The following is a 12,684-nucleotide window of genomic DNA, read 5'->3' as shown; positions in this document are numbered from 1 at the left end:
TTGATAAAATTGACAAACCCCTGGCTAGACTCACTAAAGAAAAGAGAAAGGACACAAATAAACAAAATCAGGGACGAAAGAGGGGAAATTACCAGACACTGCAGAAATACAAGGATCATACAAGAATACTATGAAAAAGTATATAACACCAAATTCAATAACCTAGAAGAAATGTACCAGTACTTAGAAAAATACAACCTTCCTAGACTGAATCAAGAAGAACTGGAAAATCTAAATGGACTGATCAGCAGTATGGAAATTGAAACAATCATCAAAAACCTACCAAAAAGTAAAAGTCCAGGACCAGATGGCTTCACCAGAGAATTCTACCAAACATTCAAAGAAGATTTAATACCTATTCTCCTCAAACACTTCCAAAAAATTGAAGAGGAGGCAATACTTCCCAACACATTTTATGAGGCCAATATTACCTTGATACCAAAACCTGGTAAAGATAACACAAAAAAAGAAAACTACAGACCAATATCTCTCATGAACACAGATGCAAAAATCCTAAGTAAGATATTAGTGAACCGAATACAGCAACATATTAAAAAGATTATACACCACAATCAAGTGAGCTTCATCCCAGGGGCACAGGGATGGTTCAGCATACGCAAAACGATTAATGTGATACACCACATAAACGAATTGAAAAATAAGAATCATATGATCATATCAATAGATGCAAAAAAGCCTTCGACAAGATACAGCATTCATTTGTGATTAAAACACATAACAAAATCGGTATAGAAGGAAAGTACCCTAACATAATAAAGGCCATATATGACAGGCTCTCAGCCAACATTATACTTAATGGTGAAAAACTAAAAACCGTCCCGCTAAGATGAGGAACAAGGCAAGGCTGTCCACTCTCGCCACTGTTATTCAATATAACATTGGAGGTCCTAGCAATTGCGATCAGGCAAGAAAAAGATATAAAAGACATCCAAATAGGAAACGAAGAAGTCAAACTGTCACTATTTGTGGATGACATGATTCTCTATACAGAAAACCCTAAAGATTCCACAAGAATACTACTGGAAACAATAAGCAAATACAATAAAGTCTCTGGATACAAAATCAATGTTCAAATATCCATAGTGTTCCTATACTCTAATAATGAAGTGTCAGAAAAAGAAGTGAAAAAAATAATCCCTTTCGCAACTGTAACCAAAAAAATAAAATACCTAGGAATAAATCTAACAAAACATGTGAAGGACCTATATAGTGAAAATGATAAGACCCTATTAAAAGAAACCAAAAAAGATACAAAGAAATGGAAAGATATTCCGTGTTCTTGGATTGGAAGAATCAACGTAGTTAGAATGACCTTATTATCTAAAGCATTATACAGATATAATGCAATCCTCAGCAAAATCCCATCGGCATTTTTTAAAGAAATACAACAAAAATCATCAGATTTGTATGGAAGCACAAAAGACCCCAAACTGCCAAAGCCATCCTGAGAAAAAGAATGAGGCTGGAGGTATCACTCTGCCCGACTTCAAATTATACTATAAAGTGAGAGTAATCAAAATGGCATGGTATTGACAGAAAAATAGACACAACATCAGTGGAACAGAATCAAGAGTCCAGAAATAAACCCATATTTATATGGGCAAGTAATTTTCGACAAAAATGCCAAAAATATACAGTGGAGAAAGAAAAGCCTCTTCAATAAGTGGTGCTGGGAAAACAGGAAAGCCAGCTGCAAAAGAATGAAACTAGACTGTTGTCTATCACCACACACCAAAATTAACTCAAAATGGATTAAAGACCTGAAAATAAGCCCTAAAACAATAAAATGCATAGAAGAAAACATAGGAACTAAACTCAAGGACCGTGGGCTTAAAGAGGATTTTATGAATCTGACCTCAAAGGCAAGGGAAGTCAGAGCAAAAATAAATGAATGGGACTACATCAAACTAAAAAGATTCTGCTCAGCAAAAGAAACCGTCAACAAGGTAAAGAGACAACCATCCAAATGGGAAAATATATTTGCAAACAACACCTCTGAAAAGGGTCTAATATCCAAACTATACGAAGAACTCATACGACTCAATAACAACAAAAAAACAAACAATCCAATCAAAAAATGGGCAGAGGACCTGAACAGATACTTCTCCCTAGAGGACATACAAATGGCCAACAAATATATGAAAAGATGCTCAACATCACTAGCTATTAGAGAAATGCGAATCAAAACCACAATGAGATACCATCTCATACCTGTTAGAATGGCTATAATCAACAGGACATGTAATAACAAATGTTGGAGAGGATGTGGAGAAACAGGAACCCTCATACACTGCTGGTAGGACTGCAAATTGGTACGGCCACTATGGAAAGCGGTATAGAGGTTCTTCAAATAACTAAGAATTGACCTACCATATGATCCAGCAATCCCTCTACTGAGTATTTACCCCAAAGACTTGAAAACTCATATTTGAAAAGATATTTGCACACCGATGTTCATAGCAGCATTGTTCACAGTGGCCAAGACATGGAAGCAACCAAAGTGTCCTACAACAGATGATTGGCTAAAGAAGCTGTGGTACATACATATATGTACCACATAATATAATGGAATATTACTCAGCCATAAGAAGGGGTGAAATATTGCCATTTGCAACAACATGGATGGACTTTGAAATAATCATACTAAACAAGATAAGCCAAACAGAAAAGGTTGAAAATCACATTGATATCACTTATATGTGGGATATAAATCTAAAAGCAACAAATGAACAGGACAAACAAACAGAGACTCGTGGACATGGACAATGGACTAGTGGTTACTAGAAGGGTGGGGGGAAGGAGAAAGGGGAAAATAAAAAAATAAAATATAAAAAAAAATTATGTATATATAGTATAAAAAATAATTAATAAACTGGTATAAAAAAAAGAAAGAAAACAAAGAGTTATGGCTAATAAGCCGACAAAGGAGATAGAATGCAATTATAAAATACCAAGAGTGAAAATGTCGCTTGCTCCAAGGATTTATTCCTTAAAGAAACTTGTTGATAAAATACAGTACATATTTTTTATCATCCAGTGAAAATGTCAGTTTATTAAAACATACTCAGAAGTATAATTAAGTCAATGAAAATAAATGGCAAAAGTACTTACTGCCCAGACTGGTGATGTAAAGCCCAGAATTGCAGCCTTAGCTCCATCGGCAACATAAGGAATAATATTTTCTCCCAGACGTGTATCTCTGAACAAGGCTCTAAGAATATTTAAAGCATGAACCTGGAATAAAAAGTTCAAAACTACTTATGGGTTGAAGACTGTGGTGATTCTAAATCTGTACATATCTAATAGTATAGCCTCAAAACAAAAAATTACCGAATTACAATAAGAAACAATCCACAAATGAAATACATTTTAATAAAACATCTAATAATTAATACATAAAATGTTTTAAAGTTAGTAAGATCTGAACAATGTAATAAAAAGCTTGATCTAATGGACATATATATAATCCTGCACCTAAAAAACAGAGACAGCATATTGTTTTCAAACAGACATGAAACATTTATTTTTTAAAAGGACTTCAAATCTAGCCACAGATAGTCTCTACAAATACCAAATAATTAATATCTTACAGATTATGCTCTGATAACAGTGGAATAAAGTCGGAAATCAATTTTTTTAAATACATTTAAAACTAACACATTTTAAAATACTGGTCAAAAAAAATTTTTAATATTTAGAACTGAACAATAATGAAGATGCATTACATCAACATTTGTAGGATGTACTCTAAGTGAAACTTAAAAAAATGTATTCTTTAAATGCCTGTATTAAAAAAGACTGAAAATGAATGTGCTGACTGTCTGATTAAAACAATAGGATAGAACGATAAACTCGAATTAGAGAAAGAAAACTTAAAAAAGCAGAAAATTTGAAATTAGCAGTAACATAACTAAGACATTAACATAACCAAAAGCTGATTCTTTAAAATAGAAACAAACCTCTGACAAGATTAACCAAGAAAAAAGATAAGAAAATAAGCAATATCATGAATACCAAAGAGGACATGATTACAGATACATCAGAGAATAAAGAAAAATAATACTAAGAATAATACTGCCTTAATCAATTAGAAAAATTAAGGCAAAATGAGCAATTTCCTAAAAACTAGAATTTATCAAAACAAATTCAAAGAGAAACTAAAAAGCTAGATAGATACTATCACATATATATATATAAAAAAAATCTATAGTTAAAAATCCTACCCACAGACCAAAAAAAAAAACAACAACAACAAAATAACAACAATCAAAAATATATACTCACATTATTTTATGGATGAATTCTACCAACTATTTAAAGAATAGATAATCTCAATCTTATATAAACCAGAGAAGACTCTAAAATTTATTTTGTCAGTTTAGTACAATCTGGCTATCAAAATAAGGTAAGAACAACTACTTTGGGAAAATGGAAGCATCTACTAAAGCTGAAAATATACACACATCTAAACACATCTACATATCTATGCAAAAGAAATGTACATGCATAGTTCACCATTAGGCATGTACAAGAATGTACATGTACTATTCATAATAACCCAAAGTAAAAAAACTACCCAAGTGTTCAACAGAAGAATGAATAAGTAAATTGTATAATCTATAGCAATGGAAATGAATAAATTACAGCATGGATGGGTATCATATACATAATGTTGATAGAAAGAAACCATATCAAAAGAGTGTATAATTATGGTTCAATTTATATAAAATTTAAAAATATAGGTAAAACTAAAACTAAGGTGTTAAAGTTAGGCTAATGGTCACCTTTGGGGAAAAGGTGTTAACTAGAAGGGCTCATGAGGAAGCTTTCAGTTGCTAGGATGTTTTGTTTCTTGCTGGTTACCCAAGTGTGTTCATTTTGTAAAACTTTACTGAGGTACCGTATGATTTGTACACATTTTTGTATGTATAACTGAACAAAAATTTTTACTTAAAAAATAAGGACAGGTAAAGCATGAAAAAGGAAAACCACAGACCCATCTCACTTATGAAAACAGTGAAAATATGCAAAAATATTCTTAAAAATTTTAAGTGAATCTAGCAATGTGTAAAAATATCATCATATCAAAATTGGGGGCTCATTCTCTCTATGCTAAGATGGTATTATATTAAAAAGTCAATGTAAATCATGATATTTGCTAATTCTGGAGGAAAACATTCATCTCAAAAGATGGTAGAAAGCATTCAGTAAAATTCAATTTCTTTAATGATATAAGATTAAAATCTACAGCAAATATCAGAAACAATATAAGGACGCCTGCTATTTCTATTTCTTTACAAAACTGTTCTACAAGTTCCAGTTAGAAAAATAAGAAATGTTTTAAAGAATAAGAATTAGAAAAGTAAAACAAAGTTAGCATTATTTCCCAAGGATATGGTTATCTACAAAGTAAATTCAAGAGAACTTACAGAAAAGTCATTAGTTATATTACAGCAAGTCAGGTAAGTTACTGAAAATAGCACAACAATAACCAAAATTCATTGCATTTATACATAGCAGCAACATACAATATAATTTTTAAAATACCATTATATAGTCTCAAGGAAAATTATAAAATATGTAGAAATAAATTTCACAAAAGATCTATAAGATTTTATGAAAATTTTTTAAAATAATCAAAGACATAAGGGAAGATCTGAATAACTGGAGAAATAAGCCATGCTCATGGACTAAAAGATTTAATATCAAAATAGAAGTCATTTTTCTCAAATATATCGGTATATTTATATTCCAAATAAAAGTCAAAAGGGCTTTTTGTTGAACTTAAGCTAATTCTAAAACTTAGTATGGAAGAGCAATGGGACAAATATAGCCAAGGTAATTCTGAAGAAAAAAGTGGGAGATTCACCCTACCAGATATCAAAACTTATGAAAAAGATACAGTAATTAAAATAGTGACTTTGGCCCAGGGATAGACTAAAGAATAAAGGGATAGACCAAAAAAATAAAGCACATCTAGACACATGTATCAACAGAAACAGTATATGATAGAGTGGTATTATAAATCAAGGGAAACAGATGTACTATATCAAAAATACTTGCATATTAGTTACCAAATCAAAAATAATAAAATTATTTTCTTATTTTACACATAAACAAAAATAAATTATAGATGGTATAAAGACAGAAATGTGACAAGTAAAACTTTACAACTTTAAAAAGAAAATATAAAGTATCTTTCTGACCTTGGAGTATGGAAAGATTTCTTAAACAAGATCCAAATGTACAAACCATAAAAGAAAAAACTGACATATTCCATTGTATTAAAACTTAAAATTTCAGTGCAATAATAGAGGCCATAAACAAAATGAAAAGAAAAGCACAAATTGGAAGAAGCTAATATGTGTAATTCAAATAACCAAAAAGAATTTAATATCAGGAAAATAATTTTAAGATAACAAAAATCCCAACTCCTGAAAAACAAAGACAAATAACCAAATTAAAGGTAAATAAAGTCTTTAAATAGGCAATTCACAGAAATAATCCAAAAGACTAATAAATATATGAAAAAAATACCAAAGCTAGCCAGTTATCAGAGAAATGCGAAATTAAACTGGAAAACACCATTTCACATCAAGCAGAAAGTCGAAATTGTAGTGTTGCCACTGTTCAGAAATTAAAATGTAATTGAAGTTTACTAATCTTAAAAACTAATGTTGATTTAAAAAACCCAAACTATAAAAACATGAATAGATGATATCATTCATGTAAAAAAAATAAAAGGTCATAAAAAAATGTAAAAATGTGTAGAAATAATTTAGATTAGTGATTATAACTGAGGAGGAAGAAAGAGGAATGGATGACGAAGAATAGACAGTGTATACAATTATTATCTGTAATGTTTTGCTTCTTAAACTTGGAATTGGTTTCACAGATGTTCATTATTCATTGTATTTTTTTATATGCTATAGTATTTCATGGATACATATTAAAAATAATAAAGAAATAAACCATGGGAGGAGAAAAGGAAAGCATATCATCAACTAACATCTAGAAGGCTTATCAGAGACAAATTATTAAAGTTTACCAATATAATAAAAATGATCACTAAAATGCCATTAATGATCTTGAAACAAAGGCAATAATTATCCAGCACTCTTTAAAACCAAACTCCAGTATTTTTAGATATTTCTATAAAAAATACTACTTTTTAAAGTGATAGTCTAGGAAAATGGAACCAGCTATATTTTTCACATTTTATTGGAAACTATCTTAAAACAATCATTTCTGAAAGCTGATTAATATCTCTTTATTTAAAATATTTAAAGAAACTTTACATCTTATAGCCACAGGTCACTACATGCCATATGTTAATAAACCCCATTGTTTTCTGCCAGTCCACATTCTGGCCCACAGTCTCTCCTTTAAACCTCCCATAGGCTCTGGAATAAAACCATATGAACTTGTATGTGACTGTAAAGTTCAGCTGTCTGTTCCTAGACCTAGCATAGGCCTCCCACAGTTGGATAGGAGCATTCTACTATGAAGCTTTCGCTGAGAAAGCCTAGATTGAAATAAAAAAAAAAATTTGACAGGTATTTACCATCATGGCATAGAGTACAGTAGAGCTGTAAAGAGTACTTAACTCTGTATATTCACAAATATACATACTTAACCCCACTTTAGCAGTGACTACAGGGACTATGCACTAGCTAAAATTGAAATCTGAATATACCAAAAGTCAAACTACATTTTTAGGGAAAGATTCAATTGCTGAATTACAAAATGTATATAAACTCAAAGAAGCACACATGAAATTTTAAAGTGAGAGCACATTCACTTAAAAATTTTTAGGTGCAATAGTATTACAAAATACCTAAGTTGGATATTTTCACCAGAGTTTAAAAGTAGTTCATTTTGGTCAATATATACTGACTAAAGCAATAGTTTATTTTGTGGAAAAGAAAGATAAAAATAAAACAAACAAACAAAAAAACATACAAATAAGTTTCAAATGTCTGTCCTATCTTCATTAGTTCTATATCTTTAGTGATAACTTTTTTTTTTTTAAGTACAGCAAAAATTTAAAACCACTGCCTTCCTAGCAGAGTTTGTGTATTTCTATTATTACCTGGGAGACTGTGCTCTGCGAGTCATCCATAGGCCTGGCCAAAGAGATTAACTCTTTCATTGTTATTTTCAACAAATCCATTTTGCCTTTCTTAGGTTCTGATGCCAATAGTGCCTATGGAAAAACAAGGCAAAAATTAAGAAGGCTCTTATTTTACACATATCTATTTGCTGCTTCCCAGAATCAATCCCTAAATGTGAAATCCCCTTTATAAAAACATGTGGTATCAAGCAATTTAATTAAGCCCTATGGCCTTGGGCAAGTAACTCAACCTCTCCAGCCCTCAGATTCTTTACCTGTAAAATTAAGTAATGTTGCTATCATGGAATCTCTAAGGTCACTTCTAGTTTGCTTGTTAATTACATAATTCTAACCGGGTGAGAATGGGTCTTATTGACAGTTCTTTTAGGACCATAATTAAGTGGCAGGTCTTAGATACAAAAAGCAAGTCAGTGTTAGTAACAAATTTAACCAACGAGAAAATTCTCTTTACTTAAAAAAACCCAAAACCTCTGGATTAAATTTATTTTAAGAATTTGGAAATGCCCTGAAGATTGATCAGTTATTTAATTCTTCACTATATAAGAGCCTTGACCTGAAGGACTATCAAACTGTAGCACTGGAAACTCCATGAGACTCCAAAAGAAAATACTACAAACTCCAAAGGGGACCTATATTTGAATTTTTAAGAGCTAGCTATTTACTTACTTTGTGTTTAACATTTTGCCCAAGCTCAATAAACATAAAAACAGGATGTCAAGCCACTTGAGGCAATAAAAAGGAGTGAAGTACTGATGCATGCTACAACATGGATATACCTTGAAAACATTATGCCAAGTGAAAGACGAACACAAAAGACCACATATTATATGATTTCATTTATACAAAATGTCTAGAATCGGCAAATCCATGGAGACAGAAAATAGATTAGTGGTGTGTAGGGCTAGGAGTAACAGGGGTATTAAAATAGGTATGTAGCTACTGGCTCCCAAGAGTGAAAAGCTTCAAGCTACTCAGCTTCTTCTGAAGCATTTATAATCCATAAGAGAGGAAAGTAAAGATACACAAGGAAAATATGTTTAAAAGGGAAATTTCTCATAGTATATTATGTTCACTATGTTCATCACGACCACTCAAAAAAATGTTATATCTTTCTACACAAAAAGTAAGCTCATAAACTAAGTAGGCAGTTAAACAGTTTTCCACTAGCACAAGAATATAATTTTATTAGTAAGTTATACCTCTCTGGGCAGATTTTTCTAATAATTTAGAATTTAACTAAAATAAATAAGAAAGCTATATGCAATTCCTGAAATGTCTTCTGGGAACTATGGCTTTTTTCCCCCAAGTGCATATGACACTCTTCCCAAGGATGGGCTAAGAAAGTGCATCTCCTGATTGCTCTATCACTATGACCAGTATTTAGTAATAGTTAGGGACCAAAGGTGAAATAAGCATATAGTACAAATAAACATGTAACCAGATCTTGATGTTGCCTTAACATTTGTCCTCAAACAGACAAGTGAGGAAAAATGAATGAGGAATGTAGGTTAAAACGAATTACAGGTAGGAGAATGAATCATTTGATCTAGAATGGGTCAGATTAGAAGAAGTTGATTATTGAAGGTCACCAAAATCCATCCAGCAGAACTTCCTCAACCTCTGAATCAAATCAATTCTGTTGCCTATTGTCATTAAAAAAAAAAAGAAAAAAAAAGTGACTGAAAATTTGAGGGAGGAATAAGAAAGAGAAGGTTAAAATTTAGGGGCACTAAAAAACAGAGACTACTTATTTTCATTGCTTTTATTATACTACCCTCATTCCTAGATTTTGTCTTACTGAATATTAAACAAAGACCTTTCAGGTCAGGGTCTAATTTCGCCTTATGAGAACTTTGGTTTTTATTCTTTGGATTCCTGAAGGTGACAGCCTCTTAATTTCAATACTTATGTTTTGAAAATAAAACATTTTCCCATCAAATAGCAATATCTGGGTGTGCTGATATGTAGCAATTTTTAAGGTAAAATGTTAAGTGAAAAAGAGCAAGAGGCAAAACAGTGTGTATAGTATGCTTTCAATTGTGTTAAAAAAGAAAACATACACACACACACACACACACACACACACATTCTCATAAGCAGAGGGGTTCAGGAGGCCAGTTGCCTGGGCTCAAGTCTTAGTTCTGCTCTTACTATCTCTATGGCCTTTGGCAAGTCACTTAATTTTTCAAAGCTCCAGTCTCTTCATCTCTAATATATGGATGATAACAGGATCTGTCTCGCAGGGCTTGTGGAAGGTTTAAGTGAGATAATATATGTGAAATAAGTACTTATAAATGTTAGCTACTATTAGGATTAAGATTATTTTACACTTGGACATTTTATGGAAGGATTCAAAGAAACTGCTAACATTGGTTGCCTACACAGAGGATCTTAAAGGTCTTGATGTGATAGGAAGACTATTTTTTTCTAATTAAAAAAAAAAGGCAACATGCAGTCCTTGGAAGTGAGCAATGAATGTGCCACAGTGATGTCTGCCTACTTAATAAACAGGTGGAAATCTACACCACCTGCTGTTCTCTTTACAAGACTGACCTCTTAGAGGATTTTTCCAAGAACACATCTATCACAGGAACACACTGTACACACACTAAAACAAAGATACAAATGCACGACAGAAATGTACCTCATGCAATATGCTCCCTCACATGTCAAGGGTTAGAAAACGCTATTATCAAAAGACAAACAAAGAGCTATGGTCTTGTGGATAAGTACCTGTATGTAGAAAGGAATACCAGCACTGCGCCTTGTAGCACAAAGTTTAGACGAAGGATCACTGTATTTAATTTCCTCTAAAACATTCCATAACCACTGTTCTGGTAGCTTCTGCAGACTCACATTAGGGCATCTAAAAGGCATATATAAAACAAACATCTGGAATTATCAGGTACCAAAAGGTAAAAGTGTAAAATTTTGATATATATTAACACTGTTAGAAAAGAATATATATCCTTACATTTGGAGGGAGGAAAACTGAAAAATGTCTCACTTTCTATTTTTCACCTACTTTCTTCTTTATTTTAGGTCATAGAATTTGAAGCTATCAAAGATTCCATTCTTATAAAAGCATATGAAGCATGTGTCTTGTCTGCAAAATGAGCTGTAATACCTAGGCTTGCACCCTGGGTAGTAAACGTTTTGAAGATGGTTAATCAAGCTTTCACAGATGTTCTATACTACTGCAAAACTTCAGAGTTCCAACAAAGAAAACTTAATTTTATTGTAATTTATGTTCTATTCAAAGAAAACACATTTTAAAATACATTTTAGTAATCATTTTCATCTCTCTCAAAATATGCACTACCACAAATAAAATTTTCAACCAGATCATACAGAGAATTAATAAAGCAAGTTATCTGGGAAGAGGCATAAACATTTTGAGGTTATTTGGACATTATTGTTAGTGAAATTCTGCTCTATTATATTAGGTGTTATTCTAGGGTGCTTAAGAACATTTAATTAAAAAAAATATTTAACTTTGTCCTACCAGATTGTGTAACATTATTCTTAGAAATAGGATATTTAATGGCAGACCCATGCAATGATTTTAGGAGAATCGTAAACAGATTTAACTAAAATTATTATATGAAAATAAAGGGATAAAGTCCAAAGGAAAAACACAGTAGTCCCCCATTATCCAAAGGGGGTACATTCCAAGACACCCCCTCCCCCTCAGAGAGGCCTGAAACCGTGACAGTACCGAACCATATATATTCTGTTTTTTCCTATACATATATTCCAATGATAAAGTTTAATTTATAAATTAGGTACAATAAGAGATTAACAACAATAACAAGTAATAAAATAGAACAATTATAACAATATATTGTAATTAATAAAAGCCATGTGACTGTGGTGTCTCACTTTCTCTCTCTCTCTCTCTCAAAATACCTTATTATATGTACATACATGTGGATACATACACTGGACAAAGGGATGATTCATATCCCCGACAGGATGGGACGATGCAAGATTTCATCATGCTACTCAGAATGGTGTATAATTTGAAATTCATGAATTGTTTACTTCTGGAACTTTCCATTTAATATTTTAGACTAATGTTGACCATGGGTAAGTGAAACCCTCAAAGCAAAACCACAGATAAGGGGAACTACTGTACACTCTTTTGTAAATAGAGGAAGATATTCTGCAGAAAGATAACTGATTTCTAATTTGTACTGAGAATTAGATCTCTTAGAAACAACATGGGATTTTTTTCTTTATTCTAGTTTGGTACAAGTAGACAACTTCAGTTTCTGACTAACCATTCCAAACAATAACTCGAATTTAGTTGTTTATGTCTTGCATAGAACAAAATATATAAAAATAATATTACTCTAAAGGAGGCATTTGACACTGGCCTAAAAATATTATTTCAGCCATAAACGTTACAATCAAATCTCTGTACTCCCAGCAGGCTCTGTAATTTTAAAGTTTCCTTTTAGCATGGCTTAAAATCCATTACCTTACTCCTATTTCTTCCCACTAACTGCACTCAGCCACCCAAATCA

The 12,684-nt window shown here is 31.9% G+C and overlaps 1 protein-coding gene across 2 annotated transcripts in view; it reads right to left on the bottom strand.

The window, feature by feature from the left end:
• THADA (THADA armadillo repeat containing) overlaps positions 1-12,684 on the bottom strand; it is a 279,803-nt gene that overhangs the window by 212,617 nt on the left and 54,502 nt on the right. For both annotated transcript variants that reach the window (XM_039887287.1, XM_039887288.1), the window contains exons 19-21: positions 10,889-11,021; positions 8,114-8,227; positions 3,133-3,255 (exon numbers count right to left, since the gene is read on the bottom strand). In XM_039887287.1, coding sequence (XP_039743221.1) covers positions 3,133-3,255; positions 8,114-8,227; positions 10,889-11,021 — 370 coding nt within the window. The remainder of the gene's footprint in view (positions 1-3,132; positions 3,256-8,113; positions 8,228-10,888; positions 11,022-12,684) is intronic.

The sequence above is a fragment of the Pteropus medius genome, unplaced genomic scaffold (genome assembly GCF_902729225.1).
Source record: "Pteropus medius unplaced genomic scaffold, Ma_sr-lr_union100, whole genome shotgun sequence".
Classification (NCBI taxonomy): domain Eukaryota; kingdom Metazoa; phylum Chordata; class Mammalia; order Chiroptera; family Pteropodidae; genus Pteropus; species Pteropus medius.
Note: the sequence above shows the minus strand (reverse complement) of the source record. Positions and strands in the feature narration are given on the sequence as shown.